The sequence below is a fragment of the Piliocolobus tephrosceles genome, chromosome 5, assembly GCF_002776525.5.
Source record: "Piliocolobus tephrosceles isolate RC106 chromosome 5, ASM277652v3, whole genome shotgun sequence".
Classification (NCBI taxonomy): domain Eukaryota; kingdom Metazoa; phylum Chordata; class Mammalia; order Primates; family Cercopithecidae; genus Piliocolobus; species Piliocolobus tephrosceles.
Window position 1 is genome coordinate 84764305 of NC_045438.1, and position 19321 is coordinate 84783625.

At 38.1% G+C, this 19321-nt stretch overlaps 1 protein-coding gene across 2 annotated transcripts in view; it reads left to right on the top strand.

The window, feature by feature from the left end:
• RARS2 (arginyl-tRNA synthetase 2, mitochondrial) overlaps positions 1-19321 on the top strand; it is a 74339-nt gene that overhangs the window by 14295 nt on the left and 40723 nt on the right. Inside the window, exons 2-4 of one of the 2 annotated variants that reach the window (XM_023205251.2) lie at positions 3441-3514; positions 8811-8913; positions 10261-10344. In XM_023205251.2, the coding sequence (XP_023061019.1) occupies positions 3441-3514; positions 8811-8913; positions 10261-10344 (261 nt within the window). The remainder of the gene's footprint in view (positions 1-3440; positions 3515-8810; positions 8914-10260; positions 10345-19321) is intronic. The other variant, XM_023205252.2, reaches the window with a different exon arrangement.

Consider the following 19321-nt stretch of genomic DNA (forward strand, 5'->3'; position numbering starts at 1 on the left):
AAATCTTTTTTTTTTTTTTTCTTTTTTAAGGATCTTATAGCTTTAGTTTTAAAACTTTAGCCATGAGTTAGGTAAAACTAATTTTTTTTTTTTATTATTATACTTTAAGTTCTAGGGTACATGTGCATAACGTGCAGGTTTGTTACATATGTATACATGTGCCATGTTGGTGTGATGCACCCATCAACTCGTCAGCACCCATCAATTCATCATTTATATCAGGTATAACTCCCCAATGCAATCCCTCCCCCCTCCCCCCTCCCCATGATAGGCCCCAGTGTGTGATGTTCCCCTTCCCAAGTCCAAGTGAGCTCATTGTTCAGTTCCCACCTATGAGTGAGAACATGCGGTGTTTGGTTTTCTCTTCTTGTGATAGTTTGCTAAGAATGATGGTTTCCAGCTGCATCCATGTCCCTACAAAGGACACAAACTCATCCTTTTTTATGGCTGCATAGTATTCCATGGTGTATATGTGCCACATTTTCTTAATCCAGTCTGTCACTGATGGACATTTGGGTTGATTCCAAGTCTTTGCTATTGTGAATAGTGCCGCAATAAACATACGTGTGCATGTGTCTTTGTAGTAGCATAATTTATAATCCTTTGGGTATATACCCAGTAGTGGGATGGCTGGGTCATATGGTACAGATAGATAGAAAATCTTAATGATTATGGGTAAGTTTGGGAGATGTGTCCAAAATAAACTAAAATTTTTTAAAAGGAGAAGGAAATATTTATTACATGTTTATTATATGACATATTTTTCTTAGTCATCACAAGGGTCCTAGTTTATTGTTGAACAGGTTCATTATCCCCATATTTCAGCAGTGAAAACTGTAGCTCATTCATGTAAAATTGCTTTCTCCAGGTCTCTTAACTAATAAAAGTAGAACTGGAATTTGGATCCTTTTTTTCTGAAAATTACGATAGAACCTTTATTACTGATGTCTCTATTCTGGAAACATTTTGTACTAGAAACATGAACTGTTTCAGCCTTTATCCTATAACTGCTTTGGAAATATTTACCTACTTCTGTAAATACATCCCAAAGAAATGACTTTTTAGTAAGGAATACAGTAATTTACTTCCTAAAGTCTAGAAAATAAAAAATACTGTACCTTGAGAAGAAACTTTAAAAAATCAATCTGTACCAAGCCAAAGTGGAAATGTACAAGCCACTTAAAGAAAGTGATGTCTCCAGCTCTGCAAGTTTGGGCAAGTTTTTACAGTTAATAACGTTTGTGAAATTCAACAAATAACTTCAGTTGACAACAGGAGAGTATATGTTATTATTAATCAAGAGAGAGTGGTTTTGATTTTATTGCTCTCCTGAACAGTCACAAACACCCTTGAAGATGATTTCTTCTTAAACTCTTCTTACATTCTTACTTTTTCTGTTTCTGCCATCATTCCCTTGTCTTTTTCCCAACTCTACAGCCATGTAGTCTTTTGCAGAGGCTACATGAGGATTGGAGAAGTGGGGGAAAATTTGAAGACAGTTGTAAATTTATCCTGGCAGTGCTGTTATTTCACTATTTTGTTTTTATGCATTTCTGAATGAAAGGATATACATATGTGTGTTAGTCTCTTCTCACACTGCTAATAAAGACATGCCTGACACTGGGTAATTTGTAAAGGAAAGAGATTTAATTGACTCACAGTTCAACATGGCTGGGAAGGCCTCAGGAAACTTATAATCATTGCCGAAGGGGAAGCAGACACATTCTTTACATGGCAGCAGCAAGGAGAAGTGTCGAGCGAAGGGTGGGGGAAAGCCTCTTTTAAAACCGTTGGATCTCGTGAGAACTAACTCACTGTCACGAGAACAGGATGGGGGAAACTGCCTCCATGATTCAGTTATCTCCACCTAGTCCCTCCCATGACATGTGGGGATTTTGGGAGCTATAATTAAGATGAGATTTTGGGAGGAAATACAACCAAACCATATCAATATGGTATAGGGGTTGAGTATAGGTTCTGGTTTTAGATAGCCTGTGTTCACATCCTAGCTTTTCTTTCCACTTAGGCAGGTTAAGTAAATTCCCTGTACTTCAGTTCCATTATTTATAAAATGAGGGTTGAAATAGTAGGAAAGCCTGGGATTGTTGCAAGGAAAAATTAAGGCACTTAAGACATGCCTGTCACATAGGAATAATTCAGGACTGGTGCCGTGGCTCACTCTTGTAATCCCAGCACTTTGGGGTGCAGAGGTGGGAGGTTTGCTTGAGGCCAGGAGTTAGAGGCCAGCTTGGTTGACATAGCAAGACTGTCTCTATAAAAAATAAAAAATCCGGCTGGGCGTGGTAATAGTTGGTAATAGTGTTGGCCTGTAATCCCAGCACTTTGGGAGGCTGAGGCAGGTGGATCACCTGAGGTCAGGAGTTTGAGACCAGCCTGGCCAAAATGGCAAAGCCCCGTCTCTACTAAAAATACAAAAAATTAGCCGGGCATAGTGGTGTGCATCTATAATCCCAGCTACATGGGAGTCTGAGGCAGGAGAATCACTTGAACCGGGCGGCAGAGGCTGCAGTGAGCCAAGATCATGCCACTGCACTCCAGCCTGGGAGACAGAGTGAGACTCCGTCTCAAAAAAAAAAAATAAATAAAATAAATCATTCAGTACATGGGAATGTCTCTTCCACCTAACTATGTCCAATTAGGGCAATAGTTCACAACTCTGGCTATGTATTAGCAGTCGTGCAAGGAGCTTTTAAAAAATACAAATCCAGCAAGGCACAGTTCCTCACACTTGTAATCCCAGAACTTTGGGGAGTTGATATGGAAGGATCACATGAGGCCAGGAGTTCAAGACCAGCCTGGGCAACATAGCGAGACTCTGTGCTACAAAATATGTGTATATAACACATCCACCCCTACTATTCTAATGATTAAGCCGTTGATAGGGATGGGGATCAGATTTTCCCTATTATTTACTTGTTTATTTGTAAATGCCATGAGGTTTTATTTTTTATTTTTATTTTTTTTCCATCTGTTTTGTTCACTGCTGTATCCCCAATACCTGGAATAATGCCTGACACATTAAGTAGCCACTCAATTTTTTTTTTAATGAAAAAAATGAATTTTTTGTGGATTCTCAGCAGTTTATCTCCTTGCTTGCCATAAATTTTTTTTTTTTAATTTACAAAGGTGAAATTCATTCTTTTTGCTGAACGGTTCTATTAATTTATGGTCAAATCCTCCCCTTAACCCTTGGCAACCACAGATTTATTCTTCATCCTTAGAATTTTGGGTTTTCCAGAGGATTAAATAATTGAATCATACACTATGTACCTTTTTGAATCTGGCTTCCTTCACTTGTAATGCATTTGGAGCTCATTCGTGTTAAGCATATTAATAGTTTATTCTTACAAGTGGTATTCCATTGAATGGAACAAATAATGTCAACGATCTCGCACTGTTTTGTTCTTTTTGATTTTTAGCTTTCCAGAGTGTTGAATCTTCCACCAGAAAACTTGATCACGTCAATATCTGCAGTTCCAATTTCCAAGAAAGAGTTAAGTATAATATGCTTGTAACAATCTAAAATGTTGCTGACTTTGTTGTTATACCAAAAAAGCAAAAAAGAATTGTTACTCTTCAATTTGTGGAATAGTCCTTGAAATTAACTATAAGATATGATTCATTATATTCAACCTATTACTCCTATTGACTTTAATAAAATTAAAATCTGTATTTTAAATACTCTGATATGGCAGATTATGTATTTTTATGTTCATTATTTTAGTTATGATAGTAACTATAATTGTAGCAAAGTCTTTGGGAACGAGGTTCAAATTCAATTCTGTAACAATAAATAAAATAACTAAAATTGTGGTTAGAATCTCAGGGTTTTTGAAGGGATATTAAAGATTATACAACTATCTGGTGCTTGAATACTGTTGTACCATATTTATCTACTAGGTTTTTAATGTTGTGTTTGTTTATTGAGTTTCCTTTTGAGTACTCCCAGTGATAGAAAACTGTTGGTTGGGACTACACACAACTTGTAGTTGCTTTCTCCGTTATAGAGAGGTATCTCTTTGTGAGTTTGGTCATCCTAAAGATTCTTGTTTACCATTTGGGTAGAAAGCTTCAATTTGTGGATGAAGTATTCTCTGTCAATTAATAATGACAAGAAATTAGCTACATAGTAGGCATTTAAGCCCTAAGCTTTGAAAAGAAGTAAAGATATAATTACCAGTACCATTATGTCCTTGTATTTTATTATTTAACTTTGTCAGGACTTTAAGAGTAGAATGAATATTCTTCTCAGAATAGAACAAAGAAGTAAGTGGAAAAGAAAGAGAAAGGCTACATTTGGCCTTCTAGTAAAAGCACCTTTAAAATGGCCCACTGCAGCTTTTTGTATATATTGACTTTCTGTAAGAGAAGCAACCACTACCAAGAGGATCTCATGATTATATGTAAATAGGTATCACTTTCCAAACCAGTTGCCTGTTTCATAAAATCTGTAAATGACATTCTGCATAATAAAGGAAATGTTACTGGTTTGGTGTTTGTTTGTTTTGAGACCAGGTCTCATTCTGTCGCCCAAGCTGGAGGGCAGTGGTGTTATCTCAGCTCACTACTGCCTCAAACTCCTGTGTGCAAGTGATCCTCCCACCTCAGCCTCCAAAGTAGCTTGGACTACAGGCTCACGCCACTATGCCTGGCTAACTTTTTTGTATTTGTTATAGGATGGGGTTTAGGTCATGTTGCCCAGGGTGGTCTTGAACTCTTGAGCTCAGGCAATCCACCTGTCTTGGTCTCCCAAAGTACTGGGATTATAGGTATGAACCACCATACTGAGCCTGTTTGTTTCCGTTTTCATTTGATGTGTCAAAGGCATTTAAGAAGCTGAACCATCTTGGCCCATCTTTTGAATAGTATTTCGTTTGCCTGCTTCCACTTTAACAATCTGAAGTATTGACTTTAGTTTATAGAAAATAAATATTGGGGCCAGGTGCGGTGGCCCATGCCTGTAATCCCAGCACTATGGGAGGCTGAGGTAGGCAGATCACGAGGTCAGGAGATCGAAACCATCCTGGCTAACATGGTGAAACCCCGTCCCTACTAAAAATACAAAAGTTTAGCCAGGCATGGTGGCATGTGCCTTTAATCCCAGCTACTCGGGAGGCTGAGGCAGGAGAATCGCTTAAACCAGGGAGGCGGAGGTTGCAGTGAGCCGAGATCTCACCACTGCCCTCCAGCCTGGGTGACAGAGTGAGACTCTGTCTCAAACAAACAAAAAAAAGAAAAGAAATATTGAGGAGGGCCTCAAGATTTTTCTGGCCTACAAATCTGAAATTCTTCGTATTCAGTTTGCTTAAAACAAAGGGAATCTCTACTGCTTTGCCATAATAAATTCAGGTTTCCTTTACAGTATGTAACTAAGCCTACCTGTTCTGTATTTCTGACTTTATTCCAGAATGTTTATAAGTGCCAGGAGAATTAAGAAATACTATTTTTGTTAACATGGTTTAATTAATATAATGAATTACTTTACTCTGATCTAATTCTGTTGAGTTTATTTTCTGTCTGCTATCTGATGGTAGTAAACAGAATTAACAACTTTATTATAAGCCAGTGGCTATCAAGTCTGTGGATTTCACACTGACCAATATTACAACTCCTCAGATATAGTGGGAAAATAACTATTGCTTAAAAAATTTGTTTTTAAAGTGTAAAGAATGAATATACAGGGACTAGTTTAATGAACCCTATGTGTGCCCATCACTCACCATCATCTGTATGGGTCCAGTTGTTTGTTTGTTTGTTTGTTTGTTTGTTTGAGACGGAGTCTTGCTCTGTCATTCAGGCTGGAGTGCAGTGGCACGATCTCTGCTAACTGCAACCTCTGCCTCCGGGATTCAAGTCATTCTTCTGCCTCAGCCTCCCCAGTAGCTGGGATTACAGGCACACACCACCATGCCCAGCTAATTTTTGTATTTTTAGTAGAGACAGGATTTCACCATGTTGGCCAGGCTGGTCTCGAACTCCTGACCTTGTGATACACCTGCCCTGGCCTCCCAAAGTGCTGGGATTACAGGCTTGAGCCACCGTGCCCGGCCCAGTTTTGTTTTCTCTTATACCCCATCCACTCTCCTTGTCCACTTTTTTTTTTTTTTTTTTTTTGGAGACAGGATCTCGCTCTATTGGTCACTGAGGCTGGAGTGCAATGGCAGAATCATGGCTTACTGCAGCCTCGACCTCCCAGGTTCAAGCCATCCTCCCATCTCAGCCTGCCAATTAGCTGGGACCAGAAGCGCGGGCCACCACACTTGGCTAATTTTTTAAATTTTCTGTAGAGACATTGTCCCCCTACGTTGCCCAGGCTAGTCTTGAACTCCTCAGTTCAAGTAATTCTCCCACCTCAGCCTTCCACACTAGAATTATAGGCATGAGCCAGTGTGTTGGGCTCTCCTCATCCACAGTTGTTTATTTTGATATCTACTGCTTTTCATAGCCTAGATGTTTTGCCTTTTTAAAGGTTTTTTTTTTTTTTAATTTGTTTTTCTATTATAAAAGCAAAACAGATAATCTTCTTAAGGAAATTCAGGAAAATACAGAAGAATAAGAAAAGATAAAAGCCCCCAATAGTCTTACTATAGTAAGACAACTGATTTTAGCAAGTTGATGTACTTTTTATTTTTTTTCTTGTCTTTAAAAAGACATAGCTATAAAACTACATAGAAAAATGTAAGATTTTTGAATCCTTTTCCTGACATAATTCTTTTTTTTAATGACTATCTCTTTTAACAATGTTGTAACATTCCCTTGTTGATAGACATTTAGATTGTTTTCATTTTTTAATATAAATTTTTTTTCTTAGAGATTGGGTCTTGCTATGTTGTCTAAGCTGGTCTTGAACTCCTGAGCTCAAGCAGTTCTCCTGCCTTGGCCTCCCAAAGTGCTGGAATTACAGGCATGAGCCACTGTACCTGCCCAAAGTATAATACATAGTAGGCAGCTGGTTGATGTATTAAGGCTCAGGAAAATTCTTAATGGTGATTGTAGACTAGGTTTTTAAATGGGATGTTAACCAGAAGTCACACAGGAATTTTTAGTTATTTCCCTGAGTTTCATAAGTGTTAATGAAGGAAATAATTTGTGCCTCCTCAAAAATAAGTCTTTTCATTCCAGTGACAGATGGGCTGGATAAATAATGTTTCAACCCTCTTACTCTGCCCATCGAGTCTCATTCTCTAGTTCCATATTAAACACCAGAAGATAAATTAATGTGAATAGTTATAATAGATGCTTATATGTTGATTTAAAAAAAATTTTTTGCACCTTGAACTATTTCAAACCTACAGAAAAATTCATAGAGAATGATGTAATGAGTACTCTCATGGTCACTTTCTAAGCTGTCAAGTCCTTTTTCCAAAGTTACTTCAAGTCTTATTTTGTAGGGAAAGGGAGGGCTTTTGATTTTTATTAAGCATTACAGATAATGTTGAAATCACTGATATGTATTTGTTTGACTTCATTCCCTACCCTGCTTTCCTAGAGAGGACTGATCTCATGATGCAAATGATTTATTTTCACTAATCAGTTGCTTTGTGTTTGTTTCTTTGTTTTTGTATTGTTTTTTCACCTACTCAATGAAAAGAATAAATGGCATTGTCTGTCTCTTTAATGAACTGCTGAGTGTTAAGAATAATATTCTTCTTTTTCTCATGTCGAAACTCAAATTACAACATTTAAAAAATACATCATTTGGAGGTCAGTGGAAGGGTTTAAATGAAGCACACCTTTGGAGTAGTAGAGGAAGCATTGTAGAAGAGGTCAAGAGACCTGGGCTCTTTTCTCAATCTGTGTTTATTTGCAGAAGGATTTTAAAGGAGACATTTAGCTTGCCAGACATCAGTTTTCATGTCTATAAAATAAGGTGACTGCTCTACCTGTTTCACAGAGATACCATAAAGCTACATTTGGGTAATAGAAGAAGAATAATTTTTTGAGACGGGGTCTTGCTCTGTCACCCAGGCTGGAGTGCAGTAGCACGATCTTGGCTCACTGCAACCTCTGCCTCCCGGATTCAAACAGTTCTCGTGCCTCAGCCTTCCGAGTAGCTGGTGTGCGCCCCCATGCCCAGCTAATTTTTGTGTTTTTAGTAGAGATGGGGTTTCTCCATGTTGGCCAGGCTGGTCTCAAACTCCTGACCTTAGGTGATCCACCTGCCTCGGCCTCCGAAAGTGCTGGGATTACAGGCATGAGCCATCGCACCTGGCCAGAAGAGGAAGAATTTTATAAGATGATAAGAAAAATATTCTAAATAAATACTAGGTTATTTCTAATTTTCTTGCTTTTAATTTTTTTTTAAATTTATTTTATTTTATTTACTTTTTTGAGATGGAGCTTCACTCTTGTCACCCAGGCTGGAGTGCAGTGGCATAATCTTGGCTCACTGCAATCTCCAGCTCCAAGAGTCAAGCGATTCCCCTGCCTCAGTCTCCCAAGCACCTGGGACTTTAGGTACACACCACCATGCCTGGCTAATTTGTGTGTGTGTGTGTGTGTGTGTGTGTGTGTGTGTGTATTTTTAGTAGAGATGGGGTTTCACCATGTGGCCACGCTGGTCTAGAACTCCTGACCTCAGGTGATCTGCCTGCCTCAGCCTCCTAAAGTGCTGAGATTACAGGCATGAGCCACCGCTCCTGGCCCCTTGCTTTTAATTTTGAAAGTACACAGAACACCTTCTTCTGGTAAAGGTATGTCTCAATAGAGAACTCATAGTGATTAGTCTTTGTTACACAACTAATTCTTTTAAGGTAACAGGTCTATCTCCTTTCAATGTCTGTCTTTAGAGAAGTAGCTGATTTTCAGCTTTCTGTGGATTCTTTGTTGGAAGAAGACAATGACCATTCAAGACCAGATATTCAAGTTCAAGCCAAGAGACTAGCAGAGAAGGTACTTTAGCACTATTATCTTTTTGACATTGTAATAAACTTGTTATTTAAAAAAAAAAAATACTCTGCAGGCTATCTCAGCCATAATAGTGAATTTAATAGTGTTTCTTTGTTCTAGGCATCTTGTGTAATATAATTTAAATTCATTTTAGCCACATACTATAAGGTTATAATGATTTTTCAAATTAGTTATAAAGCATTCCTCTTGAGCTGACATTGTTCAATTTTTTGATTAACCACTTACGGGAAGACTGAAGTGTTAATTAAATTTACACATTGAATCTGGATGGACTTTTGAATTTAGGAGAACAAGCCTGATAAATGAGAGCAGTGAGTTACAATTTTTAAAATTAGTTTCTGAAAGGATGAACATTAAAATATGAGAAGAATTGATTAGATGTAAATAGAATCATGATTACAGAGAAGAGGTGGTTAGATGATTATAATAAGCCTCTTTCATTTCTAAGTTCTCTGATGGGTTTGATATCTAAAAGAGGAATTGAAAGGATTATAAGGAATTACTAAATATAAATTGTTAGTGTAATTCCCTCAGAAAAGGCAGATATGTTGGACAAGCATATTAACATATGTCACAGAGGCAGTGTCTGGGAACTCTAAAGAATTGGAACGATGAAAGTCACTATCATAGAAAAAGATGCTTATTTACAGGATGAGTATGATAAAGGAGGATTGGTAGCTTAGTAAATATTTATTTGATCAGAAAATCACTCCCAGATATTTACCAGGAATAGAATTATTCAAAATATAATATTTATTTCCTTTTCCCCATTTCTTGTGAGTTCTTAAAAATAAAGACTAGTTGCTCTTTAGTGACAGCAGATAATCTCTTCAAGTTCCATAGGTTTTTCATGAGATGGGTTCAAACATCTAATAGGTTAAAAAGTGAAGGCATATGCATAAGACGAACTATCTAAATTACATCTTATCTGTTGGTGCAGGTGCTTTAGCGCAGACCCTGACAGAACGTCATGTTCTGTGGCTCCCATGAAAGCTAGGTGAGATAGAAAGTGTCCATTGTATGTCAGAGTAGGTGGAATATGGGTAGAGTGATTTTTCTTACTTGTTAAAAGGTAAATTTGAGGGGAGGGAAAGGGAATGAGGAAGAGAGAGTGAATACAGAATAGTATGTTAATTGGGAATAGAAGAGAATGTGTTTACTTAAATAGAATTATGGAACTAAAGAGATTGCCTAAGAACTAGGACCCGATATAGGGACCAGGAAAGATGACTGACTTGTGTCTTTGTAAGCCAAAAATAGTATTAGAACTACATATCTCATTAGGCCTATTATATAACATACCTACTTTGTGTGATTTGTTCTTTTCAGCTTAGATGTGATACAGTGGTGAGTGAAATCAGTACTGGTCAAAGGACTGTAAATTTCAAAATAAACAGAGAGCTCTTAACAAAGGTAAGAATAAGTTAATATCCAGCCATTGTGCTTTCATTCTCTTTGCTTCAGCCACAGTGGTCTTCCTCCAGTTCTTTAATTCATTATACCTCCTCTTGCCTCAAAACCTTTGCACACACTGATCCATAACTTGGGGAGTGCCACCCCAAGTTAACACCTGCTCATCCTTTAAATCTTGATATTTATTTGGCAGTACCTTTCTGACCCCTTCATTTATATGCTCTCGTAGCACTGTACAGTCATATACCACATAATGACATTTCATACACAATGTGTATAGATGATGGTCCCATAAGACAATATCATATTTTTTCTGTGTTTAGATACGTTTAGGTGTACAGACACTATTGCATACAGTATTCAGTACAGTAACATGCTATACAGGTTTGTAGCCTAGGAACAATAGGCTATAGCATACAGCCTAGGTGTGTAGTAGACTATATCATCTAAGTTTGTATAAGCACTTGGGAGGCTGAGGCAGGAGGATCACTTGAGCCTGGGAGTTCGAGACCACTCCTGGCAGCATAGCGAGACCTTGTCTCTACAAAAAAAATTAAAAAATTAGCCACACATGGTAGTTTGCGCCTGCAGTCCCAGCTACTCTGGAGGCTGAGGTGGGAAGATCGCTTGAGCCTGGGAGGTTGAGGTTGCAGTGAGCTGTGATTGTGCCATTGCACTCCAACCTAGGTGACAGAGCAAGACCTTGTCTCAAAAATTTCAGTGGCCATGAATTTTCAAGCTTTATTTGAATTAACAAACTAAAGAATTTTTTCCGATTTGAGGATACCCATTAGCTCACTTACTAAAAATATTCCCAAATCCTTCTCAATTGACAATGCAGGGACAAGGGTCAGGGCTTTGAAGACCAGCTACTCTTCGCATATAGGAATTCTTCCGTATTGCAGCCTTGAGGATCTGAATCTTAGTGGGAATTTGATTAAAGGAGCAAGCAGACTGCTTACAGTTGCCCTGCTTAGTGTCACACTAAAGCCAGATCCTAGAGCAGTGAACACTCATGTTCAGAAAAGGACTATTGAATGTACCTCTACTGTGTGTTACAATTTTAGTGATAATTCTTCTTTACTCAAAACTTAATTTATTCTACATTTGGCTGTCAACCTAAAAGGAGGAAACTGAGGCAAAATTAATGTAAGTAGAGAGTTTACTTGGGCCAAGCTTGAGGATTGCAGCTGAGGAGCACAGATTCAAGTTGCCCTAAATATACCCTTTGATTGGCAGCAGTTACAAGTGGATTTTTAAAGGGAAAGAAGAGGGAGTTTGAGTTGTTAACCAGAATTTACATTAAAATAATGTAAACTATTGATAGGCTGTATATTTTTCTTTGTATCACAAATTCCATAACATGAAGATAACGTGTGAGGCAGCTAGTTGGGAACAAAAATCACATAAAACAATTGTCCCCTGCCATAGGAGGGAGAGTTTGTGCATAACTGATGTCTGATAGGCATGTCTTTCTGGGCCTGCATACCTCACATAGCTGAGATTACTCTGAGCTATTTGTCTTTTCTCAAGCTTATAGCATCTGTTTTTCTCACATATTGGATCTCTAGTTTTATAATTTTAACTGTTTTACAGTCCATTTTTTAATAAGTAGGATAATACTCTAAAATAATGATTAAAAGTAAATATATAAATCACTAACATAGTCATTGATAATGAAGTATTATATACTGTACATAATTGGATGTGCTATACTTTTATACAACTGGCAGTGCAGTAAGTTGGTTTACACTATAATTTTTAGGTCTCAGATGGTGATCATTTGCATGGTTTTTTTTTGAGATTGAGTTTTGCTCTTGTTGCCCAGGCTGGAGTGCAGTGGCATGATCTTGGCTTACAGTAACCTCCACCTCCCGGGTTCAAGCGATCCTCCTGCCTCAGCCTCCCCGGGTAGCTGGGATTACAGGCATGTGCCACCATGCCTGGCTAATTTTGTATTTTTAGTAGAGACGGGGTTTCTCCATGTTGGTCAGGCTGGTCTTGAACTCCCAACCTCAGATGATCCGCCCACCTCACCCTTCCAAAGTGCTGGGATTACAGGCGTGAGCCACCACGCCTGGCCATCATTTGCATGTTTAATGGATTTTTCAGATCCCATGAAGAAAAAAAATTCAACTCTTGTTAGGACCAACAAAGAATTAATATAGCTTTGCTTGAGAAGTAACCATAATGGCATTGCGAAGAACTGTCACTTTGGTACCAAACTTCCACCTGTCAGTAGCTTGCAGTACTTTCAAGAGAAACTGCAACTTCAATTAATACTTAATTGTTAAAAGGGAAAAAAGAAAGTATGATCTAAACCAAATAGAAAAAATGCAAACAAAACCCTGTTTTCTTAGGGATGCTTCAAAAATACACAATGGATAACATCGTTTTATTTCACACTTTTCAATTTGCCAAGTTAAACTTTGCATGTTTTACCAAAAGTAAAAGAAAAAGATACTCATTTAAATGGCTCTAGTTCTGCTCCAGTGGCTGCATCTATTTCACTAATAGACGTTTTTCTCATAGGTAGTGGATGCATTCAAGTCACGTGTAGTTTCCGTAAATAGGAATGAATGATTTTAAGCACTTTTCAACTGTTGACCAAAGAATTAACAGGTAGGGTAATAGTGATAACTTCCTTAGACATAGGGAGGTAAGTGATAGCTTCCTTGGTAGTCCTGATCAGAGCCATAAAGAAATAATTAACCAACAAAGAGTTAGATAAAATAACAAAAGTTGTCCACAGAAAAAGACAATGGTGATAGACAAAGAGAAAGTACCAGTTAATTGGAATATTCATTAATGGCTAAGCATTCCAAAAAGTGAAACCTTTGAAAGATTTCATTCTAATTAAAAGCCTTTTATGCACCAGTATTTACATTGCTGAATACAACTTACGTTTAAACATACATGCTGATAAATAGATGGGCCTCTAGCTTATTCATCTGTTAGAATATCTGGGAACATTTGTAACTCACTGACATTCTGCAGTTAAAAGGTTTCATTTGATTTAATAAATCTCTTGCTTATTATTTGCCAGAGTCTAAATTACTGAGATCTAAAGATAAAGTGGCTTGGATCTCGACCTCAAGGAGCTTGCAATGTAAAAGAAAAGCATAAAAAAAACCTCAGTGTAACGTGTAATGGAAACGATAATGTGACAAGTGTTATAATGGTGGCATATTTAAGATGCAACCTTAGTGTAAAAAAGAGTACATATATGTGTATCTTGAGGAAAGGACATAACCTTGAATTGAAATGAAGATTAAAAATATATTTGGGAGATACAAGAACAGGCATTCCAGGCAGAGGGGATGGCTTGGGACAGAGTACAGATAGTCAGAAACATGGCATCATCTGGAAACCAGCAGATAGTTGAGAGTATGGTTTGCACATAGATGGCATGGGGGAGGATAAGAAATTAGTGTGAAAGGCCTTCTGTTCTTTGCATAAGAGTTTCATCTTTTTCCTATGAGTCATCATTTTCCATGTTATGTGTATCATAGGCAGCATGTATGATGATTTTTGGTAGTACAGCAGTGAAACTTATTTCATTTTAATAGATATTTATTGGCAGAAAAACCTAACACTTCGAACTTGTGATTTTTATGGATATTAGAATGTGCCTTTTTGTTTTTCCCTGTTTTTTTGAAATAGGGTCTTGCTTTGTCACCCAGGGTGGAAAGCAGTGGTGTGATCATAGCTTATTGCAGTCCCAACCTCCTGGGCTCAAGCGATCCTCTTGCCTCAGCCTCCAGAGCAGCTAGGACTAACAAGCGCCAGTTTCCATGCCCAGGCAGTTTTAAAAATTTTTTAATAGAGATGGGGTCTTGCACAGGCTGGTCTTACACTCCTGGCCTCAAGTGATCGTCCTGCCTGGGCCTCCCAAGCATGAGCCACCATGCCCAGCCTATGGTATGCCTTTAAACAAATAAATTTCGAAAAAGTTTAAAAAAAAAACCAAAAGTGATAGGCGTGTGTCAAGTAAAAGATTGGAAATTGATAAATATATTTTTTAATTTCTTTTTTTTTTTTCTTTTAGAGATGGAGTCTCTGTCACTCAGGTTGGTGTATAGCATCATCATCGTAGCTTACTGCAGGGCTTGACCTGCTGGGCTCAAGTAATCCTCCCATTTCAGCCTCCAAAAGTAGCTGGGAATACAGTCACAGGCCACCGCACTTGGCTACTTTTTAAAAAATTTTCAGTGACGGGATCTTGCTATGTTGTCCAGACTGATCTCAAACTCCTGGCCTCCAGCAGTCCTGCCAGCTCAGCCTCCCAAATTGTTGGGATTGCAGGTGTGAGGCACTATACCTAGTTGATAAAATCTCTTGAACCGTTCGAATCATTGAAGGGTTTGAGTAAAATAGACTCAGTTATATGTATATGCTATGTAAAAAGATAGTTAGGTGTTATTGTTTTATTATATAGTCATGTGTTGCTTAACAATGGGATACATTCATAGAAATGTGTCCATAGGTGATTTTGTTATTAAGGGACATCATAGTGTACTTACCCAAACCTAGATGATAAAACCGACTATAGAGACCTAGGCTATAAACTTGTAAATCATGTAAATACCAAATACAGTATTTGTGCAATTGTGACACAGTGATATTTGTATCTTAACATATCTAAACATAGGAAAGGTACAGTAAAAATACAGTATTAAACATAAAAGATGCTATACCTGTATTGGGCATTTACCGTGAATGGAGCTTGCAGGACTGGAAGCTGCTCTGGGTGAGTGAGTGATGAGTGCATGTGAAGGCCTCGAACATTACTGTACACTACTGTAGACATTACAAACACTGTACACTTAGGTTACAATGGGTTTATAAAAACATATTTTTCCTTGTACCATAACTTCAGAATAAAATAACAAAAATTTAAAGAAATATTTTTCTTGGCTCAACGTGGTGACTCATGCCTGTAATTCCAGCACTTTGAGAGGCTGAGGCAGGAGGATCACTTGAGCCCAGGAGTGTTGGGGCTGCAATGAGCTAGGATCACACTGCTGTACTCCAGCCTGAGTGACAGAGCGAGACCCTGTCTCTATTTTTTTTTTTTTTTTTTTTTTTTTGAGACAGTTTCGCTCTTGTTGCCCAGGCTAGAGTGCAATGGCACAACCTCAGCTCCCACCTCCGCCCCCCAGGTTCAAGCGATTCTCCTGCCTCAGCCTCCCAAGTAGCTGGGATTACAGGTGCCCACCACCATGCCTGACTAGAGACTCTATCTCTAAAAAATAAATATTTTTCTTTCTTCTATAATAAATTAACCTTAGCTGACTGTAACATTTTTATTCTAGAAACTTTTTCATTTTTTAAACTTTTTTCTTCTATTTGTTTTTCTTTATATCTCAGCTTAATTTTTTTAACTTTTGAACTCTTTTGTAATAACAGCTTAAAACAAACACATTATACTACTGTACAAAAATATATCCTTATTCTGTAAGCTTTTTCTAATTTTTTAAATTTACTTTTTAGATTTTTTTGTTAAAAGCCAAGACACAAACACATTAGCCTCAGCCTACACAGGGTCAAGATCATCAATATCACTGTCTTCACCTCCACATCTTGTCCCACTGGAAAGTCTTCGGGGTAAATAACACACATGAAGCTGTCATCTTCTATGATGACAGTGCCTTCTGGAGTATCTCCTAAAGGACCTGCCTGAGGCAGTTTTACAGTTAATTGTTTTTAGTAAGTATAAGGAGTACACTTTAAAATTATGATTTAAAAATATAGTAGATTAAATACATAAATCAGTACAGTCCTTTATTATTATCAAGTATTATGTGGTGTACATAATTGTATGTGCTATACTTTTATATGACTGGCAGCCTAGCCTGGTAGGTTTGTTTACATCAGCATCACCACAAACATGTGAGTACTGCATTGCACTAGGCATTATGACCTGCTGCAACATTGCTGGGTGATAAGAATTTCTCAGCTCTGTTACAGTCTTAATGGGACCACCATTGTATATATGTGGTTCATCATTGACTGACACGTTGTTATTTGGTGCATTACTGTAGGTGTTGTTTTTGCAGTGGTATAGCTGACAGATGAGGACCTAAACCAGGGTAGAAGAACCAGTTATTAAATAACTGTAACGATATTTAGGAGATAATACACACAGGACCTGGTGATTAACCAGTGACTAATTACAGAGGTTGAGGGAATAAGGTAAATGTTGGGGACTCCTAGGTTTCTGAGTAGGTTAGTTGGGTGAGTGGTAGTGCAGTTTGTGGAAATAGACAGTGTAGAAGGAAGAACAAGTGTATTTTCTGTGAAATGCATGAGAAGCATATCCAATCAGTCTGTAGCACTAGAGAGATTAAGTAGTTAGAAGTAATTAGTATTTGAAGTCTTTTTTTTTTTGAGATGGAGTTTCGCTCATGTTGCCCATGCTGGAGTGCAGTAGTGTGATCTTGGCTCATTGCAACTCCCATCTCCCGGGTTCAAGCGATTCTCCTGCCTCAGCCTTCCAAGTAGCTGGGGTTATAGGCATCTACCACCACACCCGGCTAATTTTTTGTATTTTTAGTAGAGACAGGGTTCACCATGTTGATCAGGCTGGTTTTGAACTCCTGACCTCAGGTGGTCCATCTGCCTCAGCCTCCCAAAGTGCTGGGATTACAGATGTGAGCCACCAGGCCTGGCGAAGTATTTGAAGTCTTAAGGTGACCTGAAAGTGTAAAATAAAAAGCTAGAAGCAAGAATGGAACACAGAGTGCAGAGTCAAGGGGAGATGGTTGAAGAAGAGCCTACAAAGGAAATTGAGAAGCAAAAGTTGAGAGAGAATGGTGTCTTTACAACCAAGGAAGGAGGATAGTTTCAAGAAGGGAGTAGTCACCAGCTAAGATGATGTTTGAAAAGTGGTTACTCCTGAGGAAGGAGGGAAGGAATTAGGATAAGGACAGATGATCGAGAGGGACTTCAGCCTTATCTTAAATGTTCAATTTTTAAAAAATTATTAACGTTGCCTTTTTGTTGTTTGTGCCAGGTAAATCAGTAGATAGAGGGTTATTGCAAAGATAATTCTAACTTACTGTGATTAACTGTTGTGGAGTCTGCCATTCATTACATAAAAAGAAGAAGTGAAAGATTTGTAGACTTTCCGCTTAGAATAATCTGAATCTGGATTTCTTACTGATATATTCTTTTCATATATATTCTTGGACTAATAATACTGGGTCTCTGGTTTATGACACAATATTCTGTATACTGTCTATATATTGTATTAATTCTTTATCTGTTTCTTATTACACAATGTGAATCAAGAGAATATTATTTTCTCTATGTCCTTGTGCACATACATACTATTTCTGATCCTTAGTTTTGGATCCATTAAATGGGAAATGTTGCCCATCTTTAAGATTATGAGACTTAAAGACAATGGGTACGGTAGAAGCAGCTGATCTTGGACCCAGCACTTTATGCTTCTTAAATGTCAATTGTTAGGTACTGGCTGCTGCTCCCTTCTCTGCTTGTTCAATTTAGAGACCATTTTAACCAACTCTTTGATAATAAACATAAATGTTTATTTCACAACATAAACCACATTTTTAAGACTCAAGATGCATTTTGGGGCCAGGCGTGGTGGCTCACGCCTATAATCCCAGCACTCTGGGAGGCTAAGGTGTGAGGATCTGTTGAACCCAGGAGTTCAAGACCAGCCTGGGCAACAAAGCAAGAGACCCTGTCTATAAAAATTTTTTAAAAATTTTATTTTATTATTATTATTTTTTGAGATGGAGTCTTGCTCTGTCACCTAGGCTGGAGTGCAGTGGTGCGATCTTGGCTCACTGCAACCTCTGCTTCCTGGGTTCAAGCGATTCTCCTGCCTCAGCCTCCCAAGTAGCTGGGACTACAGGCGCATGCCACCATGTCTGCTTAATTTTCTTTTTTTTTTTTTTTTGTATTTTTTTAGTAGAGATGGGGTTTCACCATGTTGGCCAGGGTGGTCTTGATCTCCTGACCTCCTGATCTCCTGATCCACCTGCCTCAGCCTCCCAAAGTGTTAGGATTACAGGCGTGAGCCACTGTGCCCTTCCAAAAAAAATTTTTGTTTAATTAGCTGGGTGTGGTAGCATGTACCTGTAGTCCCAGCTACTCTGGAGGCTGAGATGGTAGGATTGCTTAGGTAGGAAGATCGCTTGAGTCTGATTGAGGCTTCAGTGAGCCTTGATTGTGCCACTGCACTTCAGTCTGGGAGACAGAGTAAAGCCCTGTCTCAAAAATGTAAAAATAACAGTAAAATATAGGTGCAGTTGGGGAAAGAAAACCAACTGATACGAGTAAACAAAAGTTCATCACCATTAACAAAAAATAAAATGAATTTTGTGAATTATATACCATAGTTCTATGTTAATAACTAAAAACTAACCTGGAATATGTGTGGGAAGTTTCTGTGGGATTTCCTTGTTTCTTACTTGTGTAGCCAATAGGCATTATACATTTTTGTCTTTTTCCTACCATTACTTGTAGTTTTTAATATCACAAAAACTGCAGCAGCATGCAGCAGTTAACAGGTTAGCTGTGAAGTTGCAAAAGTTCTTTTCTGCACAACTTAACCCCTCAGTACTTTTCTTTCTTTATTTGTTAAAATAGTTCTTATCTCTAAGGCTGTCGTGAGGAGTAAGTAAGTTAATGCATATAAAATGCTTGAAACAGTGGCTGGCGAATCGTATGAACTCAGTAAGTATTAGATGGTGCTTCTGGTTTTGTTGTTCATATTTACTGTGGGACTTTTGGCGGTTACTTAACTTCACCAAACTTCAGTTTCCTTCTCTGTAAAATACTTACATAACTGGTTACTGTAAGGATGAATAGACATGGAGTGTAAAAGGGCACAGAATCCTTGTAAGTGTTAACTCATGTTACTACTATGACTAGCATTAGTAACAAGAAAAGTGGTGCTGGAGGTAATGCCACTGAGGATTCTATGACAATCTCAGTTCCATAA